Consider the following 17,421-nt stretch of genomic DNA (forward strand, 5'->3'; position numbering starts at 1 on the left):
CTAAATACATCTGTGGGCAGAGGGTGACCTCTGAGTTACATCATTTGGCTATTTCAGTTGCACAAACACTACTCTACGTTTAAATGAAGCTGGGTCAGGCCTGAGGGCAGTGTGGTTTGGTGGAAGGATTATGATATTTACAAGCTGACAGACTTGGGTTTTAGATCCTGGCTCTGCCACTTGCTAGCTACGTGACCATGTGCACATCACTTAAGGAGCGTCATAAAACCAACCTCACGTGCTTGTCGCAGAATAAATAAGGAAATGTCAAAAAATAAAAATAAAAGGAATTGGCTGCTCTTGGCTTGGCTTGCAAGGAAAGTTACCTCAGTCTTATTCACGGCCACCTTTAGAGGAGGGAGCAGGTCTAGCTCCTGGCCTAGATCCCCCATACTGAAGAGTGAGGGAATAGTAAATTCATGCATGCTCTTTGGACCTAGACAACCGAGCTAGAATCCCAGCATCATCACTCACTATTACTATGACTTTAGGCAAACTACTTAGCCTTTTAAGTCTCAGTTTCTTCTTCAAGGAAAATGTGACAAAGTTTATATCTCTGGGTGGTTAGAATGTCAAGTGCCTGCTACATGGCAGGAGCTGAATAAAGAGTACAGCTCACCCCAGCTCCCATCCATCCATCCCTCCATTGATTCTTCACACAATAAACATAGGTGAGGCAGCAAAAACAAACAGAGCTACAACAAGGCGTGGCCCACTGTCCCTGCTGACAGCGTGAGCTGACAGTCCATGGGAGGTGTGGGAAGGGAGGGAAGGCCCCATGGCAGAGCAAGTTGACTTGAATTCCTGAAAGTGCTTCAGTAAGAGGAAAGCTAACTCGATCACACCTGCACTTGCAGATCTGAGATTAGATAGGAGGTGGTGAAGGAAACCAAACTGTCTTCACCATCTCGCCTTTGATTAGTTAGAAACTTAATGAGTCAGCTGACGGGACCATCTGCAGCCATCATACATCCCACTAGCCTGTGGTGGGCAGGCTGGTCAGAGCCAGTAGCAGCATCTCACTTCCCCACCCAAAGCCCCAAGGAGAGAGACTGGAGTGCCTTCTAGTTGCACTGGTTTTCAACCTTAGCTGCAAACAGGATTCACCTGGGGAACTTTTAAAATACGGAGATCAACAAAAGAAGAATACTGACACCCAGGTTCACCCCCATATTCTGAGGCCTGGCATGAGCATCACAATTTTTAAAAGCTCCCCAGGTTCCCCTGGGGTTACCCTGTGCAGCTGGTGGGGAAAGCCACTGTGCTGGGGACTCCGGGCATCTAGCACTGACCTCTCCCTCCAAAGTCTCCACATGCAGGGGCAGAGTTCCGGGCTTAGCCCACTCCCTTCTCCACACACACACACACACACACACACTCTTCCTGGAGAGACAGTATGCAAGCAGAGGCAGGGTGACTCAGAATGCAAAGATGAATGATTCACCCAGCGCTTCCTCTGCTTTTTTTGCCTTCCTCTGTCCCCTCCTTCACTGGTGTCTGGTGGCAGGAAATGGGCTGTGGAGTCAGGTCTCCTGGGTTTGAGTCCCAGCTGTATCATTCAACAGTTTCGTGACCTTGAACAAACGAATCATTTAACCTCTCTGAGAGCTTTCCTGCCCATCAAAGGAGAAAAATAAAACTCTCTTCATGAAGTCATTGGGAGAACTGAATGAGATAATGTATCAGATGATACCTGGCACTAGATCAGAGGGTCAGTTGATGTTAGCATCTTTCCTTTCTGCACCTCCTGCATGGATAACCGCACCCCAAAAAAAAAACAGTAGCCGCAGCAAGGTTCACACAAACCTGGATTCTGCTTCCCGCTGTGGTCACCTTGGACGTGATGTGTCTTCACCTTGCTGAGACTTTGTTTTGCTATATATATAAAGACAAAGATGATAATGTGATAGTGTTTCTGTACAGAATAAAATAAGTAATGCAATGCACAATACAGAGGAGACCCAGTATCCAATAACAGAGACAGTACTTCGAAAACCTTCATGCCTGCTAGACATTAGGATTATTGCTATTATTAATAGCCACCTTCGGGCAAACCCTGAAGGACAGAACTGTTGGCCCACTGCAGATTCCAAACTGCTTCTCCTTGGGTGGCCACTCATGATGTCCGGGGCTCTTTACCTGCATTTCCAGAAGCTGTCCTCCAGAGACAGCATGATATCAAGGGTGATATCTGGCCCAGAAGTCCCCAACTCTCCCTGACTCCAAACTGGCTTAACTAACTCCACATGGCCACTTGGTTGTCGACCAGCCATCTCGCGCATAATGGAGAACACTTGAGTCCACCCAACCCAAACCCTGCTTGTCCAAAGAGGACAGAGCATCTTCCTCCTTCTCGACTCCTCTCCTTTCCCCCACACAGCCCCTCTGTCAGTAAGTCCTGGCAGCTCTCCTTCCAAATCTGTCTGGAAGCCGAGCTCTTCTCTTTCTGGCTTCAGACCGCTCTCTCCCACCTGGGTCTCAGGGTGGTCCCCCATGCTACCTTTGCCCTCTGACTCAGCACCGTGAGTGTTCTCATGTCCTCAACTCAGCACCATGAGTGTTCTTGCAAAGCATACTTTTCATCATTCATTCAGCAGTTGCTTACTGAGCACCTACTATGTGCTAGGCTCTAACAGCTTTGCACTTCCTCTGAGCCTACAAGGAAGCCTTCTCTGACCTCCTCTCCTTCCCTTTTCCTTCTTGTCTCCCCTCCTCAGACCTCTCCCACAGCCCAGGCTTGCTCCCACCTGTGGTCTTTTTACTTAAGTGGGCCCCTCCCTACCTGGAAATCTCCTCCCCCAACCCCTGGGCGGGCTTCCTTCCTCACCCCCTTCAGGCTTTGCTGAGCATCATCACCCAGTGAGGCCTTCCCCATCCACCTGATTTAACCCTATTCCCATTTGCTCTGAGAATACTCACCAGCAGCACTAGAGGCTGCAGCATTTACCCCAAAATAACTTTGCCACAAAATATCTCACTTTTGTTATTCTATTCACATCATTCTAGAATACCAACTTCGAAAAACAAAAGATATTATTCTATTTACAGCATTGTGTTTTTTTAGTAGTGGTATTTCCATTTACAAAATATAGTAATTCTCGATCACTGAAAATGTCAAATCCTAGAAAACCCAGCATTCCTATGCATAATTGTTCTTCAACAGTTGGCTGGGATTCACTTGATGAATCTGATTTTTCTGAAATAGATTATTCTGATGATTCAGACAATTCTGATGTTAGTTCTATTTAGAAAGAACTCCAAGAAACAGTTTTTATATTTTATTTTTACATGGAAAATCAGTCAGATTTGCTTTAACCTCAAAAAGTGTGTTTATGTAAAATTAAATGAGCTCTGGCAGCCAGCTGAACTTTTTTTTCTAAACAGGGAAAGGATTATTAATAAATTTGCAACTGTCTCCCCCCGCCCAACTCCCCCTCCCTGCTCCACTTTTCTCCCAGACACTTGTAACTGCCAACATTCCATATGACCTTTCCACAGCATAAGCTCTTTGAGGGCATGTCTTTTGTCTGTTTTGTCCACTGTTGAGTCCCCAGCACATAGAAGGCTCCATGAATGTGTATGGAATGAATGGAACACGTGTTTCGAAGTGTTCTGGCTTTTTTTTACAAGTCGGTCACCTTCAGAACCATGAGCCCTAACGGCAGGTCTTTGTCAGTACCAGGCTTTGTGCCTAGTGCTGGGGACCCTGCAGGGAGCAAGCCAGCCAAGTCCCTCGGGATGCTGCGTCCTTCCACTCCCTGGGTGCTGGCTGAAGCTATAAAGGAACTCCTGCACTCCCTTTGCTGAAGTTCCACCAAACACTCAGCCCTGCCCTGTGCGCTCTCACACCTCCCTGCCTTTGCCTTTGTGCCTCTGTTCCTCCTCCATGCTGGGAGCCATCCCCGGGATTGGGGCATGGTCCACATGGAGCCCCTATAAAGGCAGCTGGGCCAGCCAGGGGCACCAAGGCCACTGGGCCTGACCGGCCACCTGTGTTTGCAGAGGTGGTCGGTGTGGGCTGCGTCCTGGATGGGGTGCGCTACAACAACGGCCAGTCCTTCCAGCCTAACTGCAAGTACAACTGCACGTGCATCGACGGCGCGGTGGGCTGCACACCACTGTGCCTCCGAGTGCGCCCCCCGCGTCTCTGGTGCCCCCACCCGCGGCGCGTGAGCATACCTGGCCACTGCTGTGAGCAGTGGGTATGTGAGGACGACGCCAAGAGGCCACGCAAGACCGCACCCCGTGACACAGGAGCCTTCGGTGGGTGTGGGCCCGAGTGGGCTGGGGGTGGGACCCTACAAATGGGTTGTGGACCCTCCTGGAACTCTGACCACCATAGAATGACTCATTCCCCAGTCCACTACCTACTAGCTTTGTGACCTTGAGAAAGTCATACCTCCCCTGAGACCCTATTTCCCCATCTGTAAAACAGAAATAATCCCATCTGTCTAGTCTGTCCTGTGGGATCCTCCCAGCATAAAATGAGGAGTGCTTTGTAAAGAACAAAGCCCTAAAAGTGCAATCCACTATTATCCTACTAAAGAGTTAGGGATGGGTGGTGGAAGAAGGGTAGGTATGTGGGTACCTGAGGAGAGGAGGTATGAGCAAGAGGAGATGGGTCTAGTAGAAGCTTCATGATGATTTGGGGCTTCCCCCTTGCTATGCAGATGGGTGGGCAGGTGAGATTTCAGCCAGGTAAACCAGATAAGAGGAAGCCCTGGAAAAGAAGAGTGGGGACAGGCCCAATTGTTTCACTGCTGCTTACTGGAATCTAGCCCAGTGCCATACACTTAGCAGGTATCCAATTAATGTTTGTCATACTGATGGGTGGGTAGATGGATGGATGAATAGATAAATAGATGGATGAATAGATAGATGGGTGGGTGGATGGATGGATGGATGGATTGGTGAAGAGATGGATGGATAAATAGATGAATGTATAAATAGATGGATGAGTGGATGGATAGATGACGGATGAATAGGTGGATGATGGATGGATGGATGGATGGATGGATGATGAATGAATGGGTGGATTAATGGATGGATAAATGGATGTATGAATAGATGGGTGGATTGATGAGTGGATAGATGAATTGATGGATAGGTGTATAAATAGATAGATGGGTGAGTAGATGGGTGGATAGATGAATAGACAGATGAATGTATGAATGGATGTATGGATGGATGGATGGATGGATATATGTATAAATAACTAGATGAGTGGACAGATGGATGGATGAATGGATGGATGGATGAATTGATAAATGGACAGATGGATGAATAGATAGATGGATTTATAAAAAATTGGATGATTGGATGGATAGATGATGGACAAATAGGTGAATGATGGATGGGTCAATTAATGGATGGATGGAGGATGGATGGCTGGATGGATGGATAGATGTATAAATAAGTAGACGAGGGGACAGATGGATGGATGGATAGATGTATAAATAAGTAGACGAGGGGACAGATGGATGGATGAATGGATGGATGGATGAATGGATGAACTGAATGGATGGGTGGAAGAATAGGTAGATAGATGTATAAATAAATGGATGATTGGATGGATAGATGACGGACAAATAGGTGAATGATGGATGGATCAATTAATGGATGGATGGATGGAGGATGGATGGATGGATGGATGGATGAATGGGTGGGTAGGTGGATAGATGGATGGGCTAATGAGGATCTGAACTAGGGCAGTGGGAGTAGAGGCAGTGAAGAAGGAACAGACACAAGAGGCATTGCTTGAGTAAGACTGAAGGTCTTAATGTCAATCTAATGCATGGGGTGAAGAAGAAAGAGGGACAGAGGCTGACTCCCAGGGCTTGTCATTGCCTAGGATCAAATACAAGAGAAGGAGCACATTTGGGCCAAGGGAGATCTACTTTGTTTGAAACAGACTGAGTTTAAGGCAGAGTGCCCTGCCCACGGGATCTTAAGAGGAGCTTCCAGTTTCTCTTTATGGGGAGGAAGGAGACGAAATAGGAGAGCTCTGAAGTCATCTGCTTGGAGCTGCTGGTGGTGATGGCTGGGATGGCCTGAGGGTAACATCCACAGTGAGACAGAGGGGGCCTGAGGCAGAGGTCTGGGAATGCTGACATGTGAAGGGTGAGCAGAATAAGAGGAGGCATGGGGAAACAGAGAGGAGGGTTGGGATGTATGAAGAAAACCAGGAGCATCTGATGCCATGGCAGGCAGCAGATGAGGACATTTCTAGAGGAAAGTGCTTACGAGGCAAGCAGTAGAGAGCAGTAGAAAAATGGCAATAGAGTGGGAGTTCTAAGAGTATTGGTAGTTTTTTTTTAAAAAATTATATATGCTAAAGATTGCTCAGGGACGGTGTGGGGCAGGTTTCTCAAGCTCGGCACTGTCAACATCTTGGATGAAAGAATTCTTTGTGGTGGGGTTGTCATGTGCACTGGAGGATGTTTAGTAGCAATCTAATGCATGACTACTAAATCCCAGCAATCTAATCCCTGGCCTCTACCCACTAGATGCCAGAAGCGCCCTCTCCCTCAGAGATGTGACAACCAAAATCATCTTCAGACATTTCCAAATACACCCTAGGAGACAAAATTGCTCGGTGGAGAAGCAGTCCTGTGAGGATAGGAGGAGGCGTGGAGGAAAGCTTTGTCCCCAGCAGCCCCAGGGCAGCAAGGCAGCTCTCCCACCACCACCTCCCCAGCAGGGCCACACAAGGGTCACGGGGGGAGCAGGGAGGCAGAAGCTGTCTGCCATTGTGTGTGGCCCAGTGACCCTGTTCTGACCGAGCACAAGCGGAGCCCCTGCCTAGCCGAGGTGACCCAAAAACCAAAGCCTCTTTATCCTCCTGGGCAATTCCCTCCCCACCACCTCCCAAGATGCTTGCAGCTCCAGCTCCTGTCAGCCCTGCCCCTCCTGTCCTTGGATGCCTCCCATTTCAGGTCTTTCCCTCTCTCACTCAGTGATTCCTGCATTCATTCATCAATGTTCCCAGCACACCTATAAGCTTAGAGGAACTGACTTACCTTTCCTCTTTATCCTTCTAATCCTAGTTAGATTTCTCTTCTTTTCTGTGTTTATCTTTTCCCCTCTCTTTCCCTCCCTTCATTCTTTTTATTACTTTTATTACCTTCCTCCTGTTTCTTTCTCTCTCACACACACACACGCTTTTTCTCTCTCCTCCTCTCCTTCTTTCTCTCTCTTTTCTCTGAGCTTCCATCTGTCTTTCCATCCCTTCCCTGTCTGCCTGTTCCCTCCTCTCCTCATGCACACGTGTGTTCGGATGGGACAGGCCTCCTCTCCACTGCATCTTGTTCCATCTTTCTGTGGGCAGTTCTGTCTTAACAGCTTTTAACCTGCTTTGGTCTCGAGCTCACTACCATTTTCCGTTTTTCAGATAGTTAGAGAGCACTTACTATCTTCTAGATGCGGGAGATACATGCATCAATAGGAACATCCAAGAGTGGGTAGTTGAGTTGGCTGACAGTCAAATGACCACACAGACTCACATTAACTAAGGGCTTTAGCTTACTAAAGGCCGGGGACAGCCTGGCTGCTTTCATAGGCGTGAAGTCATCTTTTCTATCATGGCACTAGAAAGAGATGCTATAGCCAACCCCATCTGCAGGTGGGGATCCTGAGGCAAGGAGGTGTGAGCTAGCTTATTGGAAGTTACATAGCCAGCAAGTAGCAGTGCTGCCAGTTGAACCCTGAACCCTGGTGATTTGACTCTGAAGCCTGTATGTCCTCTTTTTTTTTTTTTTTTTTTTTTTTTTGAGACAGAGTCTTGCTTTTTAGACCAGGCTGGAGTGCAGGGGCGCGATCTCGGCTCACTGCAACCTCTACCTCCCAGATCAAGCAATTCTTGTGACTGAACCTCCTGAGTAGCTGGGATTACAGCACACGCCACCACGCCCGGCTAATTTGTGTATTTTTTAGTAGAGATGGGGTTTCAACATGTTAGCCAGGCTAGTCTCAAACTCCTGACCTCAAGTGATCCACCTGCTTTGGCCTCCCAAAGAAGCCTGTGTGCCCTCTTACCCACTATGCCCTCGGCATCACTGCGACAAAATGTTAGGTGCTGGGATGTAGCTACTTGCCTTTGAACTTCCCCCAAATAAGCTTTCTCTCTGCAGAGGCAGGAGAATGTCTTTTAAAACTCTTATTCCTGGTCAGGCGTGGTGGCTTATGCCTGTAATCCCAACACTTTGGAAGGCTGAAGCGGTGGATCACCTGAGGTCAGGAGTTTGAGACCAGCCTGACCAACATGGTGAAACCTCATCTCTACTAAAAATACAAAATTAGCCGGACATGGTGGCCCATGCCTGTAATCTCAGCTACTTGGGAGGCTGAGGCAGGAGAATAGCTTAAAACCCAGGAGGCGGAGGTTGCAGTGAGCTGAGATTGTGCCATTGCACTCCAGCCTGGGCAACAAGAGTGAAACTCTGTCTCAAAAAAAACAAAGTCCCATTCCCAGCACCTAGCAAGATGATTGATGCATACTCAGTAAAAATCTAGGCCCTATTATTGTGTTGCCAGCCGCACAGGCAAGTGTTATTGTTCTAATAGGGAGACAGGCCCAGGGTGGGTTATCTAAGATCACACATCTTGTAGGTGGTAGAGCAGAATTTGAACTGGGATCCACCTGTCTCTAAAGATGGGTTTCCTCCCATGCTTCCACACTGCCTCTCTTGATCAGAAACATACAAGGAGCTGAGAACATGTCCTCCACTCCCTGGGTACCTTTGCTGGTTAGAAGCCAACTTGCTGTCCTGTGGGGAGGTACAGCCAATTTCTGTGTTCCTCTGAGTTCTCGGAACCGCAGACCTTAGTGTGGTGAAAGTGAGGGTTGGGGGCTGGTGGGAGCTGTAGATTCATGCAGATTCTGTTCCCCACACACAGATGCTGTGGGTGAGGTGGAGGCATGGCACAGCAACTGCATAGCCTACACAAGCCCCTGGAGCCCTTGCTCCACCAGCTGCGGCCTGGGGGTCTCCACTCGGATCTCCAATGTTAACGCCCAGTGCTGGCCTGAGCAAGAGAGCCGCCTCTGCAACTTGCGGCCATGCGATGTGGACATCCATACACTCATTAAGGTGGGTCCAGAGCAGGTGTGGATGTCTAGACTTCACAAGCAGACAAATATGGGTTTGAGCCTGGCTCCTGAACTTCCTCGTGGGGAGCATTTGTAAAGTGGGAATAGTTAAGCTCACCTGGTAGGTCTGGTGTAACAGCTATTTCGGATAATGCAGGTCACCAGATTGGTGCATTGTGAATTTCAGTCAATGGAAGCTTTGGTAGGTATCATATTATTAGAATCAGGATCACTCCGGAGAAACCTCAGGGACCCTCAGGAGTGGTCTTCTATAATGATTCTGAGGGATCCTTACCAATTTCCATCCTCCCTTCACTCCTGTGCCAGCCCACCCACACACAGCAGCCACACTGGGTGATATAGAGAGCACTAAATGAGGCTCAGGACCCCTAGAGTCAAATGTCTGCTTGCATTAATTGCATGTGACTGTGGCCAATCTCTGCTCATCACTGAGCCCCCATTCCCTCATCATTAAGATATTGGAGTTGATCTCTGAAATCCCTTTCAGCTTTAAGAGTCCAAGATAATTAAAATAAAGCATGAAAGAAAATTGGGCCACATTAGTTTGAGCCTCAGTCTCAGAGTTAAAAGTGGATCTGATTTATCTAATTCAAGTCCCCCTCACTCATGCCTTAGGAGTGGTCAGCCTTTTGTCACAGGAAAAACAAAGCAAAACAAAAAATTCAACAGTTATTCCATTTTTGGAATGCTGATGGTTTCTTAGGGATGTTGAGGACAGGGTTGCCTCCCATGTAGAAAAGACAGCACAGCTTCCTGTGATCCTCTTCAGACATCCAACATCACTCCTCATCCCCTAGACACCTTCTCCAGTCATCTATATATTGATCAACTGGATCCATTTTTCTTCTTCCTTCTCCTTCTTCTCTTCTTTCTTCTTCCTCTCTGATTATTTTTCCCTGTAATACTAGCTTTTGTATTTTCTGCGCTTGGTATACAGTAAGCATTCCATAGACATCTCTTAACTGAAAACGTACATGGAAAAGGTACCAGCTGCAGAGGAATGACAGCAAAGGTCGTTAGCTGAGTGAGATGGCTCTACCATTACTGGACCACGTAATGCAAGTCCAAGCCAATTTTGATTTCCAACCATTTTTTTTCCAGAATTATGTGCCCTCAGAGGGTTTCCCAAATTGGGCAAGCTTCATGCCGCCATACAGCCTAGATCTAGCATACTGCTTACACAGTAGACCCTGAGAACCCTCAATCCAATGGGTTTAGTAAGTGCCTACTCTGTACTAGGCATGAAATTATACCACAGAAACACAGAAAGAACAGTAAATCTCAAGTGGCCCATAGCCCAGTGGAAGGTAGCGTTACCTTTAATGTCAACCATTTGAATACGTTGAATATTAAAGGTATGTGTGAAAGGCCACGAGAGGCAAAGGCAGGCGGGGAGGTTAGGGCAAAGTGTGTCCCCTGAGTGTGGAGTCCCGATGCCAGTTCTGCCACTAGCTAGCCAGGGGAACTTGCTTGGATGAAGGAGCTACATAGGCTCCCCATGTTGGTGAAACCATGATGAATGACTGGCCATAGGCAAGACAAAAATGCAGGACAAAAGAGAAACTGCAGGCTGTGAGATACAACCCAAACAAAACATTTTTCTCTGTGGTCCTCCATTTACCCCTGTGCGGTATGCTGGATCTCACTGTGTTTGCTGTTGGCCCTCCTTGCTTGAGGATGCTGTGAAGCTGAAAGTAAGGTGGAATGCTCCCACATAGTGAGAAGGGAAAAACTGGGGGCTCAGGGGAAGAAGGTGGTTGTCCATTCTCTGAGCACTCCCACTGAAAGCTCCTTTCCTTTCCTTCAGGCAGGGAAGAAGTGTCTGGCTGTGTACCAGCCAGAGGCATCCATGAACTTCACACTTGCGGGCTGCGTCAGCACACGCTCCTATCAACCCAAGTACTGTGGAGTTTGTATGGACAACAGGTGCTGCATCCCCTACAAGTCCAAGACTATCGACGTGTCCTTCCAGTGTCCTGATGGGCTTGGCTTCTCCCGCCAGGTCCTATGGATTAATGCCTGCTTCTGTAACCTGAGCTGTAGGAATCCCAATGACATCTTTGCTGACTTGGAATCCTACCCTGACTTCTCAGAAATTGCCAACTAGGCAGGCACAAATCTTGGGTCTTGGGGACTAACCCAATGCCTGCGAAGCAGTCAGCCCTTATGGCCAATAACTTTTCACCAATGAGCCTTAGTTACCCTGATCTGGACCCTTGGCCTCCATTTCTGTCTCTAACCATTCAAATGACGCCTGATGGTGCTGCTCAGGCCCATGCTATGAGTTTTCTCCTTGATATCATTCAGCATCTACTCTAAAGAAAAATGCCTGTCTCTAGCTGTTCTGGACTACACCCAAGCCTGATCCAGCCTTTCCAAGTCACTAGAAGTCCTGCTGAATCTTGCCTAAATCCCAAGAAATGGAATCAGGTAGACTTTTAATATCACTAATTTCTTCTTTAGATGCCAAACCACAAGACTCTTTGGGTCCATTCAGATGAATAGATGGAATTTGGAACAATAGAATAATCTATTATTTGGAGCCTGCCAAGAGGTACTGTAATGGGTAATTCTGACGTCAGCGCACCAAAACTATCCTGATTCCAAATATGTATGCACCTCAAGGTCATCAAACATTTGCCAAGTGAGTTGAATAGTTGCTTGATTTTGATTTTTAATGGAAAGTTGTATCCATTAACCTGGACATTGTTGAGGTTAAGTTTCTCTTCACCCCTACACTGTGAAGGGTACAGATTAGGTTTGTCCCAGTCAGAAATAAAATTTGATAAACATTCCTGTGGATGGGAAAAGCCCCCAGTTAATACTCCAGAGACAGGGAAAGGTCAGCCCATTTCAGAAGGACCAATTGACTCTCACACTGAATCAGCTGCTGACTGGCAGGGCTTTGGGCAGTTGGCCAGGCTCTTCCTTGAATCTTCTCCCTTGTCCTGCTTGGGGTTCATAGGAATTGGTAAGGCCTCTGGACTGGCCTGTCTGGCCCCTGAGAGTGGTGCCCTGGAACATTCCTCTACTCTTACAGAGCCTTGAGAGACCCAGCTGCAGACCATGCCAGACCCACTGAAATGACCAAGACAGGTTCAGGTAGGGGTGTGGGTCAAACCAAGAAGTGGGTGCCCTTGGTAGCAGCCTGGGGTGACCTCTAGAGCTGGAGGCTGTGGGACTCCAGGGGCCCCCGTGCTCAGGACACATCTATTGCAGAGACTCATTTCACAGCCTTTGGTTCTGCTGACCAAATGGCCAGTTTTCTGGTAGGAAGATGGAGGTTTACCAGTTGTTTAGAAACAGAAATAGACTTAATAAAGGTTTAAAGCTGAAGAGGTTGAAGCTAAAAGGAAAAGGTTGTTGTTAATGAATATCAGGCTATTATTTATTGTATTAGGAAAATATAATATTTACTGTTAGAATTCTTTTATTTAGGGCCTTTTCTGTGCCAGACATTGCTCTCAGTGCTTTGCATGTATTAGCTCACTGAATCTTCACGACAATGTTGAGAAGTTCCCATTATTATTTCTGTTCTTACAAATGTGAAACAGAAGCTCATAGAGGTGAGAAAACTCAACCAGAGTCACCCAGTTGGTGAGTGGGAAAGTTAGGATTCAGATCGAAATTGGACTGTCTTTATAACCCATATTTTCCCCCTGTTTTTAGAGCTTCCAAATGTGTCAGAATAGGAAAACATTGCAATAAATGGCTTGATTTTTCAATGTCATTTTTCCCTCTTATAGTCTTTCTAGCTCCTTTTCAAAAGATGAGAATATCTGATTTTCTGATAATTTAGGTGCTTAAGCATCCAAAATACATGGGACACACAAAAATCCAGGAATCCCCTGTAGCTTATTCCCTCTTTCCCATCGGAACCAGCTCTCATCACGCATTTAAAAGATGATTCTGTTTACCCAATGCTGCATATTGAATGTTGTGTAGTTATTCACAGGGAATTCTGTGCAGTGTGCAGAGAGATTCCTAAACGGGAAAAGGACTGGGAATACATCCTCCTTACTGTGACCTCCCCAAAACCTAGTCCAGTGCAAGGTATACAGTGGTGCTCATTAAATACTTGATGAATACAGGAAGCTGTGCATGTGTTCCTACTTTTATTCGAAGCTCTCTTCTTCCAAAGCTACATGAAAATAGAATTTTAACAGTCAAAATTTTATATTAAGTGCCTTAGCAAAAGAGACATTTAATATTTTAAAGAAATGCATATGTATGTATACATATATTTGTGTATGCGTATGCAAGAATTCTTGTATAAAGAGAATTCACTCCATGAATGATCTCTTCTGTAAGTCAGTGTGAATCATGTTAGATTTTCTGAGAGTGAAAACACCTGCCATCTACAAATTACAAGGCTGGATAACAGCTCACTCCATTTGAAATTCAGTGGAAACCCAAGAGCTAGGTTCTTACTGAATTTGCATCTCAATTTGGGAAACTGAACTTAGCTTTCAAAGATCATAGGAAGTCTGGTTGGAGAAACTAGGGATTATTCTGGCAATGGGTGGAGGAAGGTGATCAGAATAACCCAGTCGCCATTGGTTTTGAGAAATGGAACTATCTTACGCAGAGCCCGGAGGGCAAGTCTCAGACCCATGGGTTGAAGCCATGGAGAAGGAAATTTGGATCCAATGTAATGAAGCTCTTTCTGAGTCAGAATTTCCCTGCAATGGTGTGGCCTGATTCAATAAAAATTAAGAATAATAAATACAATGGAAAAAAATCTCCACTGATTGAGTGTTTACTTGGTGCCAAGCAGTATGCTAAGTTGTTCATTATCTTATTTAATTGTTACAGCAATTTTGAGTATGCATCTCTTCACTATTTTATAAGTGGAAAAGAGAAGTGCCCCCAAAAAGTTAGAGCTCAAACAACAGCTTATTCTACCAGCCCCTGCTCTTGCGGAGGCCTCTAGAAAAGACCTGAATGACACCTATTGGAGAATCACATCTACAAGGGGCTTCAAATAGACCAAATAGATCATCACCTCTGTGGTCCCGTGTTAACTATATGTTCTGAGACAAAGGAAAGGTACCCTAAGGGTTAGTTAACCTTTGCTGAGGAAATTTACATTCATACTCAGAGTGAATTACTCAGGTGTGCTTAGGTGTGCAAAAGGGAAGGAGACCTGAATTCACCAAGTTAAATCTTGCTAAACCTTATCATAAGCATTTTTTTGAGCGCTTAGCATACACCAAGCCTTGTGGAAGGTGCTTTCCTGCTATATCTCATTTAATCCTCACAGCAAACCTACAGAATATGGCATTATCATCTGAGTCTCACAGAAGTTTAATCGTGTACTCAAGGTCTTACCAGCTAGTGAACAGCAGACCAAGACTGAAAACCCAAGATAGTCTGATACCTGAGCCATCTCTTCTTGTGCTACGCCTAGTTATTCTGTCCCCCAAATCAAAAGGCATGACCTTTATAAGAGGCGCTTTACTGACAATAGCTGCAATTTTAACTTTGAAAATGATTCAGAATTATCAAAGATAGTAGATTCAAATGACATGATTGTCTATAATCTCGCTAGCCTTGTACTGTGTGTGCATAGCAATTACAGGGAAGTAATCTAGCTCCTGACTATTATGTTGAACTATGTCGCTGCTTTTTACAAACTTGTCTTGATCCAAAGCAGTCACAATGATAACCCTGCATATCTGGGAATCATAACAGTCAACTATGTATCTCTGTGTGTGTATATATATGTATGTATATATCTATTTTCAAACTGTGATTTAATATTTAAATATTCCTACTGCCATTTTTGTGACTGAAAAACTACACATGAGGAAATGTCTTAGAATTTTCCAATAGAGGAAAAATAACACTTGGGCAATCTGTCATGTTTCACAACAGTCCTCATTTTTCTCATGATTTGTGTAGCGTGGAATGTGTTTGCTCAATGTGAAGGGTTTTCATTGCTCAATTTCTCTGTGTAAGTCTTTTCCTTAAGGTAATAAACCATCAGCAAAGTCACATACTGGAGTTGGTGGCTTTTCTTGTACAGGCAGTTGTTATGAGACAATGATGGAGCATTGAGTATGTTCAATAAATGTGCAGATGGTGGAAACGAGGTCCCAGATACTTTATATACTGAAATTAAAATGGCTAAAAAAGTTTGGAAATGGGCTTAGAAACACAAATTTTAGAACTCAGAGAAGACAAGGGCTGCCAATGTATCCAGGCTGGAAGACACCTCATGTAAATATAAAATGAAATTTTTGGCATTCATTCATTCACTTACTCACATATTCACTGTCTGTCTACATTCCCAGCGAGACTGAGTATCATGAGGTCAGGGACTGTAACTGCATCCTCTGAGCCTAGCTCAGAAGCAGGCACATGTCAAGAACTGAGTAAGCAAGGACTGGATGGATGGACAGAGTATCTATTGCCAGCTGCCTCAGGAAACAAGAGGAGGAAAAAGAAGCCTAAGGGAGGGTACAGATGCAATGGAAACAATCCTGACTTTGGGCCTCAAGTGGATCTTGATATACCTTTTTCCTGACTAGGCCCGTCTGAGCCTCAGTTTCTCCAGCTGTGAGATGTAGAAAATGATAGTACCTACCCCTCAGTGGGATGCGTATTGCATACAAAATTTTAAAATAGAACTTAGAATACTAAGCACTTAATAAACTTAGAACATTAAACACTTACTAAATACATCTATTATTAGCTGAGTTTCTTCATAAACTGGGGGTAATCAGCAAGGCAACAGTAAGAATTAATGTCGACGTGTGTGTTTGTATATTTACTTTATGTAGCCCTTATTTAAAATAGCAAATGTAAAGAAAACTATCTGTACTCAGTTATAGTGTCACTATCTATACTCAGTTGAATGCTCTTTTACCTCAACCATAGACTGCTTAGCCCCTTAAATTTTTGCTTTTTATGTTTTCATTTTATGCTGTAACTTGATTTGAAACCCAGCTTCTCTAAAGCAGGAAGGGTGTGTTATACTTTTCTGTGTCTCCCAAGCCCAACACAGCACACAGCATATGCTGAGCTGTATGAACAGATGTGCAGATGGCTGGGGCACATTAAGTGAATGCCTCTTTTGATACCTCTTGGCCAAATCCCTCTCATCTACTTGCCCCCAGAACACATGATGAGAGTATAAAGAGTCAAGGGGAGGCTCCATTCCAAAAAAAATATAATTGTCACACGAATTCTTTCTAGGAACACCTCTATCCTGAAGCATATTGGTTTCAAAATTGGAACTTAGATCGTGGAGTCCTGTGGGTGCCTCAGATTAAGATGAAAGTATAGATGTTAGGGCAATGTTTTAGGACATCAGGTGGCTGAATTTGGGGGGAAAATGGGATTTAGGGGAAACGGCCAGAGCACTTTATTATGAAGCATTTTGTTTTCAAAAGCATATCGCAGAGATGCCAGTGTTCTCCATCACCCCTACTGACAAAATCGGAATTCAAAGGCATCCTCTGTATTCAGAGAGCCAATTTCTAGTTGAATCTGGGTTCTTTCTAAATGTAGGACTGAGCAAAAATGGCTTCTGAGGAGACAAACAAGCTGTCACAAAGCCCGTGCACTGTTTCATATGTTTTATTCTGTAATGAATGTCTCCAGATCTCCAGCCTAAACCTCATCGCTCTTGTTTTTCACACAACCCTAACAATGTAGATTTCTGAGTCCATTCCATACAAAGGGAGAGGAAGCTGCCCGAAGCAGGCTTATTGATAGCAGAGGCCAGCCTGGCAGCAGAGGAGGAGGTGGAAAAATTAAAAACCAGATGAAAGATATAAAAGCAGGCCACCCAAGTCAGAGTGGGACTATCTAATAACAGAGGGACAAACACCCGCCGCAGTCAATAACAACCTTACGGGCATCCACAGTCTTAGTTAGTCCCAGGAACTTACTGATGCTCCACAATCCCAAGACATCAATAGGTGGTGGCATGAGTCACGTGCTCAGTGAACTGTTTTAAAAGACAACAAGACAACAAGGGATTTAATCCATTTTAGAAATGGCTGGGCAAGCCATTTAATCTCTCCGAGCCTTGGTTTTCTCATCTACGAAGCAAGGAAAAGTCCTCACAAATAAATAATGAAAACGGGGAAGAATCTATAAAGCACACTAAATATTATTAAAGGAAGTGTGCATCTGTTAATTTAACAAAAGTCTCCTGTTATGTGCCTTGCTCTATGCTGGCCCTGTCAATACAGAAGAAATCCCACCCGCCTGGCCAACGTGGCAAAACCCCGTCTCTACTAAAAATACAAAAAGTTAGCCAGGCATGGTGGCACGCCTGTAGTCCAGGCTACTTGGGAGGC

The 17,421-nt window shown here is 45.3% G+C and overlaps 1 protein-coding gene across 2 annotated transcripts in view; it reads left to right on the plus strand.

Moving 5' to 3' along the window:
- Positions 1-15,106, plus strand: part of CCN4 (cellular communication network factor 4) — a 42,919-nt gene extending 27,813 nt beyond the window's left edge. Inside the window, exons 3-5 of one of the 2 annotated variants that reach the window (XM_003830085.6) lie at positions 4,003-4,263; positions 8,896-9,089; positions 10,917-15,106. In XM_003830085.6, coding sequence (XP_003830133.1) covers positions 4,003-4,263; positions 8,896-9,089; positions 10,917-11,216 — 755 coding nt within the window. In that variant the 3' untranslated portion in view covers positions 11,217-15,106. The remainder of the gene's footprint in view (positions 1-4,002; positions 4,264-8,895; positions 9,090-10,916) is intronic. The other variant, XM_063606915.1, reaches the window with a different exon arrangement.
- Positions 15,107-17,421: the final 2,315 nt, after the last annotated feature.

This window comes from Pan paniscus, chromosome 7 (assembly GCF_029289425.2).
Source record: "Pan paniscus chromosome 7, NHGRI_mPanPan1-v2.0_pri, whole genome shotgun sequence".
In the NCBI taxonomy this organism is placed as follows: Eukaryota; Metazoa; Chordata; class Mammalia; order Primates; family Hominidae; genus Pan; species Pan paniscus.